Genomic DNA, 21,723 nt, shown 5'->3' with positions numbered 1-21,723 from the left:
GGTGGAGTTCCGGGGGGTCGCTTTGCCCATGTTTAGGATGGTTTCTGACAGTTGATTGCCCATAAAGGATCCGCTTTTAACCACCGAAACGAACTGAAAGCAGTGGAGCAAAAGTGCAACACACATAAGAAAACACAACACAACACGACTATCTCAACAGGGGGGATATTCTCATGCCAAAAGGACCAAATCTGGCTCTTTTTGTGCAAACATCCGGTAATTCAAACTGGTCTAAGGCAAGCATGTCAAACTTCCGCTATGTCAAAAATCCGAACTTGGTACTAGTTTACTTGTTTGGTCCCTCAAAAATGCTGCGGTCCCTAATAAAAACCGAGGTACAGCAGGTGGTACGCTTTTTTTATTTCTCTATATTGCTATTGAAACGGGCATTGTTAGTATAGCGGGTTCGAATCAGGTTTTCAAACCCCAAGGCGTAGGTTTGAAACCCATGCTGGCTCTTCTTTTTATAAAATAGGCGGGACCAATCATCTAAACTAGTTTTGTCACCAAACAAGTAAACTAGTACCTCCGAAGTTTTGCACTAATTATGTAAACATAGCCAATAGACAGTTGGAAAAAAGCCCATGCACACAAATAAAAAATAATAATGGCTTCTTTTTGTTGAATCCGATTCCAATTTAGCCCACTCTCGGTGTAAGGTCGACGGAGGACACCGCGATAACCAGCTCTTATTTTCCTATAAACTATTTCCTTCTGTTGACAAGCTCGCAACACGTTGGCGCGACCGCGGCGATCCGTCTTCCTTTGAAGACTACAGCATTTTTAAGCGAACGGTAGAAATCGGATCTTTGCCCTGCTTTTTAAATGAAGTCGGATGTTCGCCCTAGTAAAGCTGATTTTCGGATGTTTGCAACATTATTTTTTCGGATGTTTGCACGATACCTAAGAGCTGAACTCCCACAATAGTAAATAATAATATGCATGACAAAATGGCGTCATAATCCTATATTAAGAAAGACTTCAGGGTATATTTTAGAATACAAATTAGTTGGAACCGTTTTACTATCCCCAGTGGCGTGCGCAGAAATTTTTCTAGGGGGCGAGGCGCTTTTTCGAAAAATTCTGCAAAAAATTGCCGGCCTTTTTTCAGGTTGACCAATTTGATTTTCCGAGCTCTCCTAAAATAGTATAAGGACCCTATTTTGTGACAAAATTTTTGCGCCGCAAGCAAATTTTTCAAAAAACAGGCCAAAAAAGCGTTTTTAGGAACTTTTTGGAAAATTTTGACTAAAAAACTGCTTTTTTTGGCGCGCGCTCCCCACTCAAAATTAGTCAGACTGGCGTCAAAGGCGCCTTTAGAACAATTTTGAGGTTGATCAGCGAAAAAAGGATCTCATAGGCAACCAGAATTGAGGGGGGGCGGTTCTGGTTGACTATGACATCCTTTTTTCGCTGAACAACCTCAAAATTGTTCTAAAGGCGCCTCAACAACCTCAAAATTGTTCTAAAGGCTTTTCTTAGGGTTTTGGTGTCATTTACGTTTTTGGTGACAGGTACACACGTACTGCTCGATAGTGGAACTTGACTTCCTTTTAACAAAAGAAACAAATTGTTTTCGTTTTTTTTACACTAATAAGCTTTTTTGGATGCTTGCTTCATTTTGCATGTTTGCTTCATTTGTTTTAAAAGTTTTCGTTTTTTGCACTAGTAAGCTGTTTTTTTTTGGATGTTTGCTTAATTTCCCTCCAAATTTTTCGACTGTTTGACTTATCAGATGTTTGGACGAGGAGTCCGGCTTTTTTACTGTTTTCCCCCGGATATCGAAATCAGTTTTACGGTGTAAATATAAGTTATAAACGGGGGTTGAGAAATTAGACGATAAGCAAATTAGACGGAGGTACTTAAAAGGAAATTAGACGCTTTTGCAAAACTGCAATTGTGAGAAAATAGACGAAAGTGAGAGAAATTAACTTTGTTTGCACACAAATTGCGTTAGAAAAAGAAAATTGTTTGTAGACAACAGTTCAATTTCGGTGGCCAAAATTTTTACAAGTCAATCATGCATAATTTATTCAATTCAAAACTCTCCTGTAATATTCAGATTTGACATTTTATGTTCATTTAAACTAATTGTTTTGATAGGTATTGACAATTTATGTTCTTTTTGTATTTGTGAAACTTGACTATTAAGAAAAATTTTTGTTGGCCCTTTCCCTTTCGTCTAAAATGCCGAATCTGTAAAAAATAAATTCCGTCTATTTTCGTTTTTGTAGCATCCGTCTAATTTGCTTATCGTCTAATTTCCTAGGCCCCGTTATAAACATAAATTGTGTTTATGTGTTTGTAATTAAAGAATAAATACACAAGCCAAATTTCACGAGAATTGAACGTAAACAAAAATGAGAAAAACAAAAAATTACTGATAGGCGGGAAACTTCAGAAGTCCCGAATAAAACAAAAACTTTAACCAATCAAAGCTTTCAAAGCTCGCCCTAAAATATCTTGTTTTCGAGCAGATAATCGAATCGCCAATTATGAGCCTCTTATACATTTTTCGGTCAATCTACAATGTTGAAATCCACTCAGCAAACATTTAATGGACAAGCCAACACCAATTGTCATTGTCATTAATAAAAAAAACACAACATTCTAACAGCATGCCACTACTAATGAGCACCAATTAAAAATATTTATTTGAGCAACTTTACAATCTTTTAGCAAAATACAAACTAATTTGTATCAAAAAGTGTAAAATTCTACAAACAGTAGATAAGTTTTCTGAATTAATTATTTTTTCACATGCACAAAAAGAACAAAAAATGGTTTGTTTTTGTTTCGGTTTAGCGAACATGTGTTACCTGCAGGAACTCCTCCAGCTCCAGTTGTCCGTTAGAATTTGCATCCACATCGTTCAGAATGTCTCTCAGAGTGCCCTCACTGATCTCTTCATTTTGATCCTGATGCAAACATTATTTATTAATTATTAATAACTATTAATAAACTACTCTTGAATGTCGGGTTGGCTACCGCCAAGTATCAACTTGCATGAAAAAAGAACCATCTGACAGCTGGCAAAGTGCGCATGACTGCCAGAACAATAGACTGTATTTTGTTCTGACCAGGATGTAAGTAAACTATTATTCGGGTGTTTTAGTTTTTTACTTAACTATTTTCCACGAAAAATTGTGTACAACAAGTTATTGTCAGACAGGTTCGAGTGATCGACCACATAAAAATCTTTTCAATCGCGATTCGATCGATATTTTGAAAACTTCGATAATTGAAAATGGGGGGAAAACTTTGTATTCGGGATTGTTTTAGTTTTTTTTAGCTTTCCACGCAAAATCAGCTACCAGAAATGATCATCGGACTGGGTTGAGTCATAAAAATCATATTAAAGCGTTTTCAGTCGTGATTCAAACGACATTAAAAAAAACTTCCAGTGTCAAGAAAATCGGTTTGAAATTTTTCGTCTAATTTCGTGCGAGTGAGCATGCTTACATTAGCCTATTTATGCTTAATTTGAGCCTTGAAAATTTAGTTTTACCCAAATGAAGTTAGTTTAGGAGTTTTTAGCTTCATTTTAGGAATCAAAAATTTCGAAACATTCGGAAAAAAATGTTAAATAAGAACGAAAATTCTTAAGCTCTACTTTTTTGCTCAGATTCCTTTATCACACACGCACGCCGAATTTGCAAAAATAGTTTCATTGTAATTTTTTAAGACTGGTCGGAACATTCTGTGCTACTTGCATAGTAACCGGCTATCCTCATTTGCTTTTAACATTGAATCAATAGATTAATTTTTAATTCAACTGGAAATTATTACACAGAGCGAAGTGCAGCGAATGTTAGTTAGGGCCTTCAAAAGTTTAAATACCTGAAGTTCTTTAGAACTTCTGCGGCTGCTACCAAGTGGTATGATATGTTTACAAAGATGGTACCTTGAAGAACTGTCTGAGGTCCTGCAGTGATATGTATCCCTTCCTCTTCCTGTCGATGCTGTTGAATGATTTCGAGTACTTGCTGATCTCCTCTGAGGTCAGACTCACAGGCACACTGGCCAGGTACTCCTTCCTCGCTTCGGCCCCCATCTGCTCATACACAAACGTCTGTGCATTCTTCACTTCCGTCTGTAATCATCGAAGAGAGAGGCCAATTATTAGGGTTATAGTGCACAACATATTTATAGATGCGAGAAAAGATAGTTGATTCAGACAAATCATAAATCTAAGCCACAGTAAAGCGATACCTCAACAGCTCATTTAACGCCACAAGCAAGACGCGGATCTCGTCAAATACTTATGAATGTCTGAAGCACTAACCCTTGCACAAGAATACTTCGTAACATTTTTTTTCAAGAAATGGTCAATCAACAAATGGGAAAAAAATCATCATCATCAAAATCAAACTATCGATCTATTTAAAACCTAACTATTTTGTCATGCTGAGTTGGTTAAGTTATGTTGGATAAGTTGCTCATATGGAATCGATTCGGTATAAGATGCTACAAGGGAAAGCGGCTGAGACTGCTCACTAGATTCATTATTAAATGTATGATGTGTAAAAAAAAAACTTGCCGCCTTTCTCTCGTTGGACCACTTCTTCTCTTTAGCCATCATATCAGCTATTATCGGGATGGCCTCCTGGGCACTTTGCGTATTGAGAAAAGCGACTCTGGTCCTCCTGGCTAAGACATCAGTGACCGATTCGGCGTACTCCTTCATTGCATATGTGACCTCTGCCTCAATGTAGGGGAAGTTGGACACCAGACGTCTGCCCACTAAAGGCCATCTCTGCCCTGTGGCCTTGGCCAGTTTGGCCACCTCTATGGACCTCGTGCCGTATGTCTCTGACAGGTGACGGGCAACTTCAGTGTCCAGACCAAAGTCCTAAATAACAAACAACGTACACCTTGCTTGAATGCAAATCTTTTCATGCAAGGTGAATGGAGGTCAATCATTGCAATACGAAATAACGAATGCTACTACAGTAATTGCTTCATGAAAAAAATTCAACGAGCAACCTGTTTTTTCAATAAGCGAGATTATTTTCTTCGGACCTGTCAAGTTTCAGATACTCTAGTTTTGACTCTAAACAATTTTGGCTGGCTGTTTGATGTGTTAAATTTCATTTCCAGGGAAAAACGAACTCGTCTTCCTCTTTTGAACTGACCTGTACGAGCCGGATGTAGAAATTGGCCGACCAGCCCTCCCCTCCCTCTAGAAACAGTCCGTCTGTCTGACTCTTCTCACTCAGCTTCGGCTGCAGCCCACACGCCTTCACTGCCGCATCCACAGTGTGCATGGCCATCGCCCTGTACGTAGTCCATTTGCCCCCTACATAATCATTATCAGGAACCTAGGATCATAATCATCATCGCTGAGTTCTTTTGTTGTATTCTCGGATATCTTTTTAACTATATACCCCCTTTTGCAAAAGGGGGATATTCGTTACTAGGTATAAAATTCTCAAATGCTTATATTTGATTTATTTCTTTATAGGGGATATTCGTTATTAGGTACCCGAGGAGGGCTAGTTAAAAAGATCCGTACTCTCACTTGAACCTCGAAAGCAGAACTATCGCCTTCTTTCACAGAAAAAATCGTTGAAAAACTCCCCTTACCTAGCTCATAAGGAGAGCTTATATTGGAAAGAGGTTGAACAATTCCTAGTTATCGCTTGGTCTCAGCTTTTTCAAACGTATTTCCATTTTCAATAAAAACGCGAGCTCGAAATAAAATATTAAGTTCAAAATTTGCGTTTTCAAAATTCATATTTCACGCCAACTTAATTTAGCGAAGCAAACATCTCGGAAGATAATTTACTTTTCACAGGAAAAATTTATGTATCAAATAACCTATCTTATTGTACGATCACTTATCTGAAATATATGTTTATCATAATACGAAACTCAAGAGCGCCATTTCTATTCGTTTGATAAGCTATTAATATAGTCGTTATAACCAAACCTTAATTAGAACAAATGAATAAGGGTCCCACTTCCTTGTTCAATTATCTACCTAGTTCTATATATTTTAGATTCATATCATTATTAAGATGTGTTCAGTAACAGGACTCACCTGCGATGGTGACTAGATTGGCGTCGTCCACTTCGACCACGTGGTTCCTCGCCAGCGACTGGGTGTCTCCCTTGCTGGGGTCCTTGACCAGAGGTCGGATTCCACTCCACGCCGCACGCACGTCTCCCCTTCTCACTGCAACAGTCACCAATCAAAGCACAAATTAAAACAAGTCAAAAACAGAACTTGAAACTTCAGCGTTTCGATGCAAAAACAGTCGAGGCAGAATTCGACTATTAGGCTATCATCTCTATTAAATCCTCATATTGATCCTATTTAATTTAATAAGGCGTAGGCATTTTGTATACCTTCATCGGGGTTTTGGTAGTTTTTGACTGATGCATAGCAACATATCAAAAGCTTACGGCTGTGTTCAACGCTCATTTATTAGTTATTTGATCTCATGAGTAGTAGTTCAGAAAATTTCATATGGTTTATTGGTTTAACAAGGTAGTTGATGACTTGGTTGCCATATGTTATAAGTACCTTGTACGTCTGGGGACAAGTAGTGTCTCACTTCATCCAGAATGAACGAGATCTCTGCCTCTGATGGCTTGGGGTTGAAGGTGGGTTCGCAGGGCAGATCAGTGGTGCCAGCGATAGTGTGGTTCTCCCATGGCAGGAAGAAGATCACTCTCCCGTCACTAGTCTCAGGGTCCAACAGGCCCATCTTCTCAGGGCTAAAAAACATATTCAAACTAAACTTAAATTCAAACATTCAACTAAAAAAAAATGCAACTGTCACGCTAACTTCTATAAAACATTATGTCCGTTTACCTAAAAGATATTCGGTTTCATTTTAATACGAAAATCAACTGTGCATTGATTTCATTTCAATTTAATTTGATGGCTCGAATAGGTTCACAAAAAAACTGAGTTTTTGAAGCCATATATTGAAGCAAAGCAAGGGAAACTTGAACAATCCAGGATGCTTGCAATGGTTTACAAAGAACTAAATGTTTTGAAGCAAATTATCACGCAATGAAACATTGAAAACTTTCAAGTTGTTTCGAAAGCTTGCATTCGTGTGCAAAAATGATAAACCTTTTCTGAAGCAAGCTATTTAAGCAATGAAATTTTCACCCCTTTCTAAAACTCAAATTTTTGAAGCAGGCTATCAATCTTTGTAACTGGTATGTTTCAAGTTGTCTAATGCCTTAAATGGATTCGCAGAAAATTTGTTCTCAAAAATAGCAAGCAAGTTTTTTATAGCAAGCTATCAAGTTAAGCAACTTCGAAAAATCAACTTGTTTTGATTGCCTGATTTTCATAATTTCTTTGAAGCAAGCTTGCAATCATTGGAAACGTGAAACAACTCAATTTATCTTGATAGCTTCGCAAAATGTTTGGGAGCAAATTATTCAAGTGATGATACTTTGTTGAAACTTTGAATCAATTCACTTTCAAATTATTCGAAAAAATACTTTTTTTCTAAGTTAACTATTAAAGCGATAGGTTTAGGACTAATTCATATTGTTTTGATGTTTGATGGCTTGACGGGATCAGAAAAATTGAAAGTTTTTTTGATACAAGCTATCAAAGGATTGAACTTCTCGAGACTAGGTCTGTATTCATTACAGCCCTCAACCCCTCCCCCCCCCCCCCCCTCATACCATACAAGAGTGATAGAGGACCCCTGTTAAAGCACGTATGAGAGATGGGTCCCAAGCATCACGAATGCTGAGCAAATGGGTATAATTAATAAAAACTAAGAGACATTTCTCAATCGTTTTCAATACTTTCTTGCAGCTATAAAGTTAGCTTCATTTGCTCTATCATATTTGTTGACATCGCCGAAGCGAAAAAAATGACTTTGAGACTTTTCCAGATTGAGCTCCGTTAGTTAATTGGTAACTCTCGATCGCTTATGTACCATCCCTATCCCCTACCTAATAGAAAACTATACACTGACACGTTTTCAACATAAGGGGGATTTAAATTTTCCGTGGGGACTATGATGGAAAGGAGTTGGTATTAGTTATGAGGAGAACTTTAAAGGAGTAGTTTGAAATATGGCATTAATCATTAAAATCTAGAAATTAAAATTATTTATCAAAACATCAAGACAATCTGTTAAGACATTTTTGCCTTGACCGGAATAAAGATCTTAAGATCAAATAAAGACTTCGGATTGAAGTAAGTTCCGTACTAAAATTGTACTGCAATACAGATATGAACTGTACTTCATTTAAAAAAAGTCTTTACAGGAACTTTTAATGTAGGTGTTATGACTCTGATGTCGTGATTCTGTTTGCATCATGTTATGAACATACAAGCGTTTGTTAATACTATTACTTGGTGCATATATGTATATTTTGTACCTGTAGTAGTCTGGCAGTATGATGTGTACTCCAGAGGATGGCTGGCAGATGGGTCTGTTCTTCTCGCTGCCCATCTGGCGGATGCTGTCAGTGAAGGGCCCAGTCGCATTCACCACACACTTCGCCTTCACTTTGAATACCTCTCCTAAAAACCCAAAGCATATCGTTATGTATAATATTTTATGCCAAACTAGAGTTAGTGTCGGTAAACTTGAGTAACCTGAAAAGCGTTGGAGAGCGTATTTTTTGTTGAGCGTAATTTACCTTCCATTTAGCAAATTAATTTTAATTGAACTTGAAGAGAAATCAAAAATCGAACGAAACTTCAAATAAAAACTTGAGCGTGATCAAATTTCAAGATTTAAACCTGAAAAATCAAAACTATTTAAACAAGCGCCTTCATTTCGTTCATAATGACACGTAAATCTGCAATCTTCTTGTCCACCAGAAAAAAGTTTTTGCAGTAAAAACAGAAATTTCCTTTCACGCTCCTTTTGTTCTGCCTAACCTGTGAGTAGGTCCTTGCAAACAGCCCCGCTGACCTTTCCCTGTTCGTCCTTGAGGAGTTGGGTGACCTTAGCGTGGTTGGCACACTGCGTTCCATACCTAATAGCTGTTACTATCAGAGACAGATTCATTCGAGCATCATTCTGCTGGCCTGAAGAACAATTCAACGGGTACTAAATTTGACAGAAAACACGGCAGAAAAACAATAGTTTACGACATCCATTTTTGAACCAACTTTGAGCGCTCATATATTAAGCTTTTGAGAACAGATTGCTTGACGAGAAAAACGTTTTGATGGTTCAAATAATTCTAAGAAGTGCCGAACAATTTAGGCTAAAAGTGAAGAACATTTTTAGTACGACTCCAAAAAATCATCCAAGAAAATGTGGAGGATGAAATCAATCTAATTGTCAAATTGATTAATCGTAGTAATAAAAGGACAAACATACCGTCGTAGTATACGATGCCGCACTTGAGCTTATCCTTTTTTAGCATAGGAAAGACATCCAGGGTCCTGTTCTTGAAGAGGATGTAGCTGGGCTTTAAGATCTTGGACCCACTGACCAAGTCATAGGCCTTGATTCCTGCGTAGTAGTAGGGTATCTGCCAGTATCTATCAAAACAAAGCATTTCATTCTACAACTGAATATACTGTACTGCAGATTGCAAGGACAATAGCCCTGTTTTTCTCTGTTTTTGAAATCAATACAGTTTCATCCAAACGTGCAATCTTAGCAAAAATTTGCAGATTTGCGCCCATTTACAGATTTGCGTCCATTTACTGTACATACGCCATCAGCCCGAAACAGAACACGTATAGTATATCACAAGAGTAGAATGTAGGAGTACAAGAAGGGTAGGATAGAACGTTCCGACAAGAAATACATTTCAGAAGAAAACACAAGTTAAAAATTAAGTAACAGTTTTTGGGAATCAACTTGCCTTTTTATGTGGGGTCCAGGAAGTTTTGCGTCATTAATTAACAATTCACAGTTCAAATAAAGAGTCAAAAATTGATGATCGCAAGGATAACACAGAGGCAAAGTTGAACTTCGCACCACTTGCGATACAAATATGAATCACTATGATTAAAATCAAACGGAAATTGAAAAATTCAAAAAATCGATTTTGTCAATAAAAATAGCAGCAAAAGACCAAAATATTCGGAACAAAATTGCCTGCACCATTAGAAACTTTACGAAGAGCTTTGTGAACGCTAAACAGAAGCCAAGTTTTCAAAAAAAGTCCTTTCTGTGGAACTAAGCAGACAAAAATAAACAGACAGACAAAAATCTAAATTAGGCCAAATTTTCTAAGTTCAAGAAAAACAGGTCTCAACTGGACTCGAACTCCCGGACTTTGTAGTCTCAAGCATGGGGAATACAACAACTTGGAATAAAGCTGAACGATCGACCTACGGGAACTAAGCCGACAAAGTAAACAGACGGACGGTAGTCCGAAAAAGCACAACTCTATTTTGCAAAAAAGGGCCTTTGCCGTCCCAAGCAGTTGTTTTACCTTTATGTCAGATGCGCCGGATGGGTGATCGCATTTGAATTTATAATTAGAAGCAGTAACAAAGCCGAAAAAACCTGAGCAGAAACCCTTCATGCCGAAAAGAAAATTTAAAAAATTCTAAACTTATCAACAAAATGTGAAGTCCTTTTTCCCTTCAGAGCACAAGCACACGCACAAAAAATTTTCTGTCGTAAAGAGACCCAATGAAAGGCCACTAAGTCGATATTGATTAGGCCGAAAATTATCAACCCGATAAGTAAGACAAAACGAAAAAAAGGAAACTTTAAAAAATCGAGCTGGTAAAATTACAACCAATGTGAAAAGTAAATTTCGATTCAGCTGTATTTTTGAAATGCTAAAGATAACTGCAGCAAAATTGTTTACAGCTAAAATAAACGATTCTCAGATGTTGCAACTAAGCCGACAAAACATGAGCAGACAAATTTTAGTTCGAAATTTTTTTGAACCGGAATATTTACCGTTTGCAAAAAAAAAACTGGTCCTCGTGAGATTCGAACCCAGACCCTTTGGCGTCCCAGGCGTATTCGTTACCGCCAGGCTAAGTGTGCAAGATGCACTACAAAATTTGAATTCATAATGAACCAAGGTACCACCAAGAGCCCAATGAGTCCTGTGGACAAAGTTGTTAAGAAGAAAAAAAGGCTAGTACCCAATTGCAATACCCGTGCTTATCGCAAGGGTGATGTGTTTTTAAACTTTACAGTTTTACTGTAATTAGCGAAGACATGATACCGTTTTTTCTGATCCAGATTTAATTGCAGGTCTAAGCCCGAATGAAATGGCTTCTATGTGATATATCAGTTGGACCTTCAGAGTTTGCATAAAAAAGGTCTTACAATGATCGGAACAAAAAGGAGCGCTTTCAAGGAGCGCTATTAGAAAGGATAACGATACTAAATTACTTACACATTTAGCCTGCAGTTACGTGATAACGAAGCCACAAATTTCAATATTCAACCAATCTAACAGATATCAACTTTTTCTAACATTTCGTCGCTATCTCTGCTAAATCAGGGCTGAAATTCTGCCATATCTTAGACATTTTGTTTAGTAAGATCTTTCCTATAGGGTCGAAACAAAAAATTGTTGTTTAAAAGGCAGTATTTGGTCATTGGTTGTTGAAAAATATTCAATAACAGCAATCAGTTTCGATTTTTGGGCTCTTAGTTTTTCTCGGAAAAGCTGAGCCTCTTGCTTATCCCATCGTATAATTTTGATCAACATAAGGAGGAATTGTAAATTACTCAGCCCAAAAGCAAATTACATCTGATATCATAAATCTATATAAAAGATAACAACACTTTTATATTTTGTTAATGAATAACTTATTCAATTCCTTATTTTGTGCTAAAATTTGAGAAAAACGCAAGATCAATAGCCTAAATGATTGAATTTGAGTTCAAAACTAAAACGCTTTGGGGGATTATCCAGGATTTGTCAACCCCGTACTTTTTTTTAAATAAAAACGACATTAATGAGTAACGGCTTCTATGTCCTGGAACTCTGTTCCATGAACAATAATTAAACAGTCGAACTGAATAAACTTAACCGCTTTGGATGATTAACTACTTCTCTCAATACTGAGAAAGCCATACTAAAGAGCATTATTTGGCTCTGGATCAATAATTTCTTTCGCTCGGAACAATTAATTTTCCACAAAGAAAACATCTAAAACGCAACCGATCATTCTTCCGCTTCGATAAAAGTTAATATCTGAAAGTTTGTCTGTTTTGAGAAAAACTGGTCTGAACATTTCCTATTTGCAGATAAACTTATCATAGGTTTTGCATTTTAACTCAATTACTACCATTTAGTTTTATTACAGGTCATTTTTTATAGTTGAGCATTAAATGGACAGCTGTGCCTATCTTTATGCACAATTTGAACAGCTATAAAAAAAGGAGAGTGAAGCCTACATCAACACCATCCTTACATTGTTTCTATTGGTTAGTTAGGAGACATTTCTGATCAAGACAGTGAACTTCCTTGTCGATTAAAAGACAAAGATGAAAAAAAAAAAACAGAACAAGCTTGTTTCTTCAATTAATTGCAACGGCAACAACCAGCACAAAATATTAAACAAAATATTTGGCTGCAGATGTCCCATCTCCAAGTGGCGGAAACAACAACCTCATATCTGTCTTCAAATAGCTCAACTTCACTCACTAAATGTACAGGGAACGCTGATTGCTTGCAAAGCCCACGTTTTTTGGTTTGGAGCGTCTGAAGCCGTCCGGACTATTTTGTCTAATTATCCTCACTCTTCTCCGCCGTTCCGGCAATTTTCCCGACCCAGGTCTCTATTCTTGCTCCCAAGTTCCACAGCAATTAAGCAAAACGAAAAGATCACGTGGTGTAACATTTGCAGGTGGATCCGCTTTAAATGTTGTGGACTCGCGCGTGTCAAAGACCATTATCGAGATCTCTTCTACTCACACTGCTCTAATTACTAAACACTTCCCTTTCTTGTAACCAGCAGCCCAAACATCTCGCTACAATTATCTAATTCCCAATATTATAATCACGCATTTAACTGACCCACGCCTCACAGTTAGATAACTCAAACTGTCCCAAAACTTGGCTCAACTCACCAAGACTACTGGCTCTAGCCGGCCGAAGTAGCGAAGTTCTTCAAACGCAGGCCTCGCTTACATGACGCACCTCATCGGTCAACTTACAACAACAACAACGTGAAATATTCAGTCAAAAAATTAGTAGGAATTTGTTAGCCAGAAGCTTTCAATCATCGATTAAATAGATACCCTTTTGTTTAAACTTAAGGGACTATACCCGTTGGGCTCATTTTCGAGCAAATTAAAACAGACAGCTAGTGTTAAGCAATTTGTTGTCTAACTAGTTTTTCGCCAAAATTCGCTCACTTTATTTGTCCTATTGGTTAATAAATGCTCTCTAGATCAAATCCGTCTACTTGACACAAACATTTTTTAAATTGAATATTGCTATTTTAAATCTTTTAATCAGCGCCTCTATCATTTCAATCGAAGAAAAATTAGAATTAAACGCAGTTTACATATAACTGGCAATTGTTTTTGTGCAAAAATATTGTACAAGAAAAAAACAGAAAACACTTTTATTTTAAAAGACAGCAAAAGACCAGTTTCATAGAGAAAGTTACACCCCGTAAAGCTCTTTCACTTTCGAAAAATTTAATGGAATCAACCATACAATCTCCTCCCCAAGAAAGCAGTAAATTTGAAAATCAATTCTGTATAAAATTTTGAAACATTTATTCAGTTTAAAATTGGTAAACTACACAATCAATTAAATTAACGTTTTATTATGTTTTGATAAATAAATGATTAAATAGTATCCCTAGTTGCAACTACCCGATCATGATCCATCTAAAAAACCCATAGACGCAATCATGATCTATCTAACAACCCAATAGACCCAATCATGATCTATCTAACAACCCCATAGACTCAATCATGATCATCTAACAACCCCATAGCCCCAATCATGATGCATATAAAACCCCGTATACCCAATCATGCTCCAGCTCACAATTGCAACCTCGCAACTATAGAAATTTTGAGACTAACCAATTAAGACCCCGTATACCCAATCATGCTCCAGCTCAATTGCAACCTCGCAAGAAAACCTCGCAACTATAGATGTTTTGAGACTAACCAATTAAGAAACAAGCCTATCCAGTCAAAAAAAGATAGCGTAACGTACTGGAATAACCACAACTCATAAAATATATTTGCCCAATTATTCATAGTAAAAAAAAACAAATTTTAAATATTTGCAAGGTTCGCCAAATTATTACATGAAAGTCAGTAAACATTGCACAGAGACAAAGCTGCGCTCCGCAAACACGAGCGAGAACACGACAAAAAGCAGTTCTACAGCCCTAGAGTTCTAAAAAGTGCAAAAAGAAAAAGCAAGAATAAAAAGTAAAATTAGTGAAAATTCGGCGACGACTCGGACTCCAGCCTACGACCTAGAAATTTTGAGTCTCACGCACTAGCCACTCAGCCACGGACGCTCAAACATATGCGCTCAATCTCTGTAGCTAGGAAAACCTTGGTAAGCCAATAAAGTTTTATTCGTATTTTCGGCAATACGTACCACTCATGCCGATAATCGGTAAATGATCCCAAAAACTCATATCAATTGTGTTCATAAATTCACCAATATTCAGCTCGTGTGTTTAAAAAAACTTGGCGCAAGCTAGCCACAAGAACCGGTAATCTTCTTGAGACAAATTGCTCTTTGTGACGGTCCGCCTTAATCAATGCTGAACCGAATTAGAGCGAAAAAACGGTCAAGTGAGGCTATTTCCCCTCGGGTTAACATGTAACGGTCAGAGTATGGAGGGGTTCGAACCCGCGTCAACTGGCAAGTCTGTATATAGTACATTGAGAATAGTCCACTAGTCCAATTGGCCATATGTCTGGTCGTTCACATAATAAGTAAAGCCGAGAACAGATGCTATGAATTTCCAATGCTACAGACCGCGATTATAGCAAAAGGGCACACAAGTGAAACTTTTCGACGAACTTTTTTATTTGCGGGTTAGGTTAGAAAAAAAAGAATATTCGTACTAAAACACTAGCTGCTCGCAAGAGTAACCATCTGAAAATTAAGCGATGGAACTTCAATTGGGATTATTCCTTTTTATCAAAAAATCCTTATTTTTTTTTTGAAAAATCATTAGTCTCCGAAACTCCCGCTTCCCCAGAATCGATTAGGGGGTGATGGCAGAAGGCCCGGGAACAGCAGATATTTTGTTCCAGGCGATTGTAGCATTGATCCATTTAAAAATTGAAATTTCATTCTTGAATCTTACTTTCTATGCCTAATGCTATGCCATGTATGATTACTACACTGCTTTTAGTTTTGTTTTACTACACTCACTTGTAGACGGGTAGTAAGATGGGCAGTGCTGTGGTCAAGTGAGGGGCTATTTCCAGCAGATTGCGTCTCTCATGCAGGGCCTCCTTCACCATCCGGTACTAGAAGAGCACACACCAATCAAACATGAATATACACCCAGTAGTTGAAAAATGCTAAACATACTCTAATGCGCCGATTCATAGATGAGAAAGCGACTACATTTCCATTTCAAATAGGAAACCCTGATACTAAACAAAGACGCGCAGTAGAAGATACTGAGCACGCAGTTCATTTCAACAACCCTTCATTTTCACAATTTTTGTCGGATTTTAATTCTGATCTTTTTAGTTGGATTGGTATACTCTCAGATCCCCCATTTCAAAAATATATTGTCAACAATCCCCGTATTATGGAACCCTTCACCGATGATCAGCAAATGAAAGCGGTAATAATACTTCGAATTGGAACTCGTCCTGAAATCAATAAATCTCAAGCTATAAATATTAATTTCATTAATTTATTTATTTTATTTTTATTTAGCTTGAGATTTATTGATTTCAAGTTATAAATAAATAAATCTCCAGCAGAAATTTAATTTCAAATAGAAGTTAATTCGATTTTTTGGGTTGTATAACAGAAAATTCTAGGATTTACATCACAAATTATTCATCCAAATTATTTCGATTCAGATTGACCTGTGAATGTTAGTTTCTTAAACCGAATCAGGTAACAGCTCGAAACTCACTTATTGTTCCCACGAGCTCAGACGAATGTTTGATTTCTTTTCCCAATTTTGATTACCTCAAGGACAACTAGGATCAAGTTTGGTATCAGTTTTAAAATTTTTTCTCTTATTTTGAGATTCTCTTAAATCATGGTGATCGGATTATTCGGTGCTATTTTCCCAGTAACAGGTTATCCTTGTGACGTGTACTGACCTGTTCGGTGTCTAAGTTGAAGATAGCCTTCTGCAGATATCGCACTCCTCCGTGTATTAGTTTGGTTGATCGGCTGGAGGTGCCTGCCGCGTAGTCGTCACATTCTATCAGTCCCGTCTCCAGTCCTAAAACAATCAATTTTAAATAACCAGACAGAAAATAACAATTACAGATTGACTGAAATAATAATTACAGATTAACAATGACTGAAATAACAATTAACGATTGATCGTCCATCCATAGAAGCTATTTAAGGTCCAGAAGCCTCTTAATACAGTAAAGCAAAAAAGGCAAAATCTTTATACAATAACTTCAAAGCAACTATAAACTTAACAGTTGTTTGTGTTTTGATTAGTTAAATGCTGTTTTGATTAAAAAATTTTTGACGTAAATGACTATGAAAAACAAACCATTTTCAGACAATTTTATATAGGAAAATGGATGAGCTCGATGGACCAAGTGAACAATCTCTCCCACCCCCCCCCCCCTAAATCAATTTAGGGGGGAGTGAGTTCACTTGGTTCAAAGTAATACGTTTCAGCCAATCAGATTTTAGCATGGTACATGCAGGCCTTACGGCTTGAATTTGCCATTTAATTTTAGAGGGAGATTGTTCACTTGGTCTTTTAAGGGGGAAGATTGTTCACATGGGCCAGCCCATTCACAAACAATAAGCGAGTTTTAATTTTGGGAGCTATATATTAACACCATACCACAACAACACAATCCACTTTTATTTAAGGTGAAACGTTGCGCCTAGATTTCGCTTAATGGTACCAGTACTATAGTTGGCTAACTCGAAGCATCATTTATTAAAGATACGCGCCACCCCCACCACTTAAGTGCAATATTCATAAATGAAAACAAGGATAGCCTGTTGCTGTGGAAGTAGACTAGCATGTTCCGACCACATTCGGAAAAAAACTACAAAAAATTATTGTTAGCTTCAGATTAGCGTCGTGTCTTCTGCTTGGTGTGATATTAGAATTATACAAACACGTAGAAACTTAGTGAATAGGGCATAAAAAACTACAATTGTCTTCAATAAATAGTTGAACAAAAAATTGAATTAAAAAAATTTATGGCCGAGAAAGCGCTTAAGGAAGCTTCCAAAATTAGTTTTCATTTATGTAGAATCAAGTTTTTAGCCTAAATGGCAGATAATTACAAAGAGGCGAAGCTGTACTTCGCATACACAAGCAACAATATGACCGATACCGCTACTGCGAAAAACTGAATGAGTAAAACTTCAAGTGACGCACGCCAATTACTTAAGTGACGCACGCCAATGATGAGTCTACAGAAATGCTAAGTGACGCAAGCCAATTATGACGCATGAAAAAAACAATCAATTTGAAAAACAAAGTAATTTACCAACTAACAAGCCTCAATTTATAGAGCGCACGCATTTTAACTAGTATACAAAAAAGTTCATTAAAAACATTCGACCCTACCCAGGTCGAACCCCCTTATTTAGTTGCGGGTCTCCTTCCCTACCTTTATGCTACAGATCCATGATACTTTGAAGCTAAAGTGCTATTTGTAATACAATAGTCTGTGTTAAAATCCTTAGCATTTGCTGTACTTAATAGCTGGTTATTGATCAAAATTAAATTCCACTTTCGAAACTAAAAATCGTTCACGTTTTTTTTTGCGTTAATTCCATGTTCGTAATTGGAGAGTTCTATTTACGTAACTTTCAGCAGAAGAATTTCAATGAAACTCAAGAAGTGCATATTTACCTAAAATCATTCATAAATGCATTAATACGTATGAATGTACATCGTAAATATTAGAACGATTTAAGATTTTTTTCCTGAAAAAATCACCAAGACCTATATCAGAGTCTTCACCACGTTCAATACTCTTAGCTAGTCGAAACACATTTAGGTTCTACTATGACAGAGTGGTACCTTGAAACTAAACAGGTATCTTGATAATAAGACGCTAGAGCTTTCAAAACATGTAGACAGTACAAATTCGTTGTTCAGAGCGACGTCACAGTATATTTTTGAACAAAGTTTTTGTTTCGCTATTTCCTAAAACATCCATCCTCGTCATTATGAGGAAAGTTTATGTTTTTAAAGCGTCAAGGTCGAAGCGAGCATTTTTCTTGATATGAATACTTGTGTGATTACACTATTTTTAATCTGAAGAGTTTCTGACTCAACATATTTCGCGAGATTTTGAAATGCATAATTTATACACAAATTAGTTTTAAAAAATGTAACATGCTAAATGCATGTAAAACCTGTCTATCATAAATGCTTTCTACATGTCTAGCATAAATGCGAGGGACTATTATATCATAGTAGTACAAACATACTTTCATACTTGCTTTTTCCTGTGACTCAAAAATCAAACCTGCCAAAAACTGTTTGAAAAGTTCAAACTGAAATTTCCGTGGACAAACTTGGTCGAAAGAAAGTATTTTTCCGATTACGCCGGTCGTAACACATCAGGATTGGTTGAACTTGGTCGGAATATGGAAGTTTTTGGTCGCGACGCCGTTGAAAACATAGGCATTTGTGGTCGCACCGGTCAAACCATAACTTTTTTTGTGGCGCTGGTCGAAACAAAAAAGGAAACCTCGGCTTGGAAGGCTATATTTTTGCCATATACTCTAGATTTAAAGAATTTCCTATTAAGGTTTGTTCTCTCTTTCCCACTCTCTCTTAACAAAACCGCAACGTGGTTCCTTGGGTAGTGAACTCAGCAGGGCGACCAAGATTCACTAGTATCCACAATCCCGTTAGGGTTAAGATGGCGGTAACTTTTCTGTATTGTATTATGTTAACTTCCCTTTTTTGTACTGCTTTAAAGGCCGTCTAGTCTGCCCTCACGATCGCAAGAATTTCCGGTTGTAATTAAATTTGGATAAAAATCAGTCCAAATACAGAAGACTCTAAGTGGCAAGAATAATCTAATAATCTGATCAAAAGCAAAGACTCCGCGATCAATCTACACAATTGCCTAATTGCCATCCAACTCTCAACTAACTTAACTAAACGATTCTTCCTCTCTCTCTTTTCTTTCTCTCTCTCTTTTCTTTCTTTCTTTCTCTCTCTCTCTAATCCAAGTTAATGAATTACACACAGTAGCTCTAAGCAAACACTCAGTTCAGTTCGACGAACTAAAATTTTAAAAAAATCGCTCAGGATCACTATGCCTTTGAGATAATTTAACTGAGTTCTCTGACTTAACAAATCACTGTTCTCAACTTTGATGGGAACCTACTATTTTCATCAATAGCTAATTTACAAGTCCCCCAAGGTTTTTATTTAACTATCTTATTGACGATCAGATCTCCCGGGAATAGGGGAAGATCCTTTTTCCATGGGTCGCTGATTCATTCCAAGCGTCTAAAAATCCAATCTATACTCTTTTCAAATACCGACCTTCGAGCTATTATGGGAACGTAAATGGTTTATTCGGGGGCAAAATGTGCCGAAAAGCCATCTCCAGGGGAGCCAAGTGGAAATCTCTTCCAGTCAAGTTTTTCATAAGACCTAGTTCTCATGCCATGCTCCTATTACTGCCAATTCCCTCTAGGACTACTTTTTTGAGTGTGGTTGATATTCTAAAAATAGAGCATTCGCCAAATTAAGCTGAACCCAATGTTTGCCAAGTCCGCTTTAATTAGTTCCACTACTTCAATGTTAAAATGTAAAAACCATATCCCTTTCAGCTTCTGCTTCAGTTCACAAAAAATAACTTCCCTCCCAATTACAAGTCAGGTGATCGATTCCTATTTCCTGATGGTTGGTGCTGGGAATGGAGCCACTTGTCGGTGTTAATCACGGGGTTTTCTATGCGATTTTGGTCATTAACGCCTAAAGGTCAATTAGAGGTTACCCCTGGGTCACCCAGGGTCAATCTTCCATATTGGGGTTCAGAATCCCAAGGGGGTCCTAACTACCAAAACTCACTCATATCACATTAGTACTTGCCAAGTTACCCCATTTCTACGGTCCATTATCCCTTTTCCCGGGAAAAGGTTATCGGCACCGGAAGAATTCACCGGAGGGGTTTCACTCAATATGTTTTTTTTTCGGGGATAGTATCTAGTGTCTATTGCCGCCACAAAATCAATATGCCCTCATCAATATTTTGCGCAAAATCCCTATTTCCGATTTAAGCTTTGTTTTTCCCAAATGCTAAAATTTTCCGGTCCAACCATCCGATTTGGTTCAAATAACAACACAAAATGTCCCTTGTTGCTACCTATCATATCCCTAAGTTTTGGCTCCCGGCATTCAGCTGCGCTAGTGAAACGACTTCCAGAAATAGGGGTGGGGACTATTTGCTTGGGGCATTACACAGGAAGTAGGGGTTTCCGGTGGTCTGGGGTTTCAAACATGGGGCAGGGGGGTCCGAGGTTTTGCATGACTGGGTCAAATCATCTCTAGTTTCCGTCCAATGAGTTTCATAAAGTTAGCTTCCTTACTTTCCATGTAGGAGGATCCCCATATTAGAACCGTTTTATAATCTTCTCCAAAGGATTGACTAGTTCTAAATTCAAACTATTTTGGAGATTGGTCATTTGTCTAATTTAGGGATTGCACTTCTCATATTGGTTAGTCGATAGCAAGCTACGTACTATTCATTAGCTCACGGAATATAGTAAAGTTACCTTGCTTAACGAATTCTAAGACCTACAGTGAAAATCTATGCTTTCGCAAGGCCGAATCTTAGCGACGGTTCGATTTTTTCCTAACCTATCTAATGCGCAGTGGTAAGCGTTCAAGCGCAAGGCTTCCCCTTTGTCGTTTAAGTTGCATAACTTATACCGGGACGGTAAAACTGTTCTGACCGATCAGACAATATTACCCCTATCTTATACAATATTCACGGGGACGATTTGAACCACAAATGGTGCAGCGAACAATTTGAGAGTGAGGTCCGGCCTCAGTAAATCGCCGACTCTGTGTGAACACTGCGGGAGCATTTGCATCAGTTGCTAAGAGCGCGAAACGCGACGGGCGGTTTTGCTAAATGACAGCCCCATGAGACACTTTAGCCTCGAGACCCGCCGCCAGTTATGCCAGCGTCTGGGTTTGGCCATTGGCAAAACCCCCGTCCCTACTGTGGACTGATTGTCAATAAACCAAATTACGTAAGAGCCGGTTATTATTGAGTGCGCCTGCCCCAAATCAAGAAACACGTCGTTTCCAACCAGCCCCAGTAAACACTCAGAGAACAGCAGCGGAAACAACCACCCCGGTATCAATCACTCTATTATCCCCCTTCTGACCCTAGGTTATCGCTATTGGACCGAAGAATTCTCGAATCAGATTTGCATATTTTGGCGGAACTCCCGGTTTACATATTTACGAGCATCGGGACGACGTCTTCAATTCTACAGTTTTCTCTCCTAGTCTATTATTATTATTAATCTCCCGAATAATTGTTAGCTGCTTGGCTGGGTTATATCTAATTTAGTTGTTTTACTCTGCCTTTATCTATACTGAACTTTACGAAGTTCATGGTGGCTTTTTGTTATGTCTATCCA

General features: G+C 37.7%; 1 protein-coding gene across 1 annotated transcript in view; it reads right to left on the bottom strand.

Moving 5' to 3' along the window:
• The window catches only part of LOC134842756 (glycerol-3-phosphate dehydrogenase, mitochondrial-like), a 43,443-nt gene that overhangs the window by 4,949 nt on the left and 16,771 nt on the right, over nucleotides 1-21,723 (bottom strand). The window contains exons 2-12 of the mRNA XM_063859236.1: nucleotides 16,212-16,336; nucleotides 15,295-15,392; nucleotides 9,321-9,484; nucleotides 8,873-9,022; nucleotides 8,365-8,509; nucleotides 6,530-6,723; nucleotides 6,044-6,178; nucleotides 5,136-5,299; nucleotides 4,541-4,852; nucleotides 3,905-4,093; nucleotides 2,820-2,918 (exon numbers count right to left, since the gene is read on the bottom strand). Of these exons, the coding sequence (XP_063715306.1) occupies nucleotides 2,820-2,918; nucleotides 3,905-4,093; nucleotides 4,541-4,852; nucleotides 5,136-5,299; nucleotides 6,044-6,178; nucleotides 6,530-6,723; nucleotides 8,365-8,509; nucleotides 8,873-9,022; nucleotides 9,321-9,484; nucleotides 15,295-15,392; nucleotides 16,212-16,336 (1,775 nt within the window). The remainder of the gene's footprint in view (nucleotides 1-2,819; nucleotides 2,919-3,904; nucleotides 4,094-4,540; nucleotides 4,853-5,135; nucleotides 5,300-6,043; nucleotides 6,179-6,529; nucleotides 6,724-8,364; nucleotides 8,510-8,872; nucleotides 9,023-9,320; nucleotides 9,485-15,294; nucleotides 15,393-16,211; nucleotides 16,337-21,723) is intronic.

This window comes from Symsagittifera roscoffensis, chromosome 3 (genome assembly GCF_963678635.1).
Source record: "Symsagittifera roscoffensis chromosome 3, txSymRosc1.1, whole genome shotgun sequence".
Taxonomy (NCBI): Eukaryota; Metazoa; Xenacoelomorpha; order Acoela; family Convolutidae; genus Symsagittifera; species Symsagittifera roscoffensis.
The sequence above is the reverse complement of the archived record's forward strand: the minus strand, read 5'-3'. Positions and strand labels throughout refer to the sequence as shown.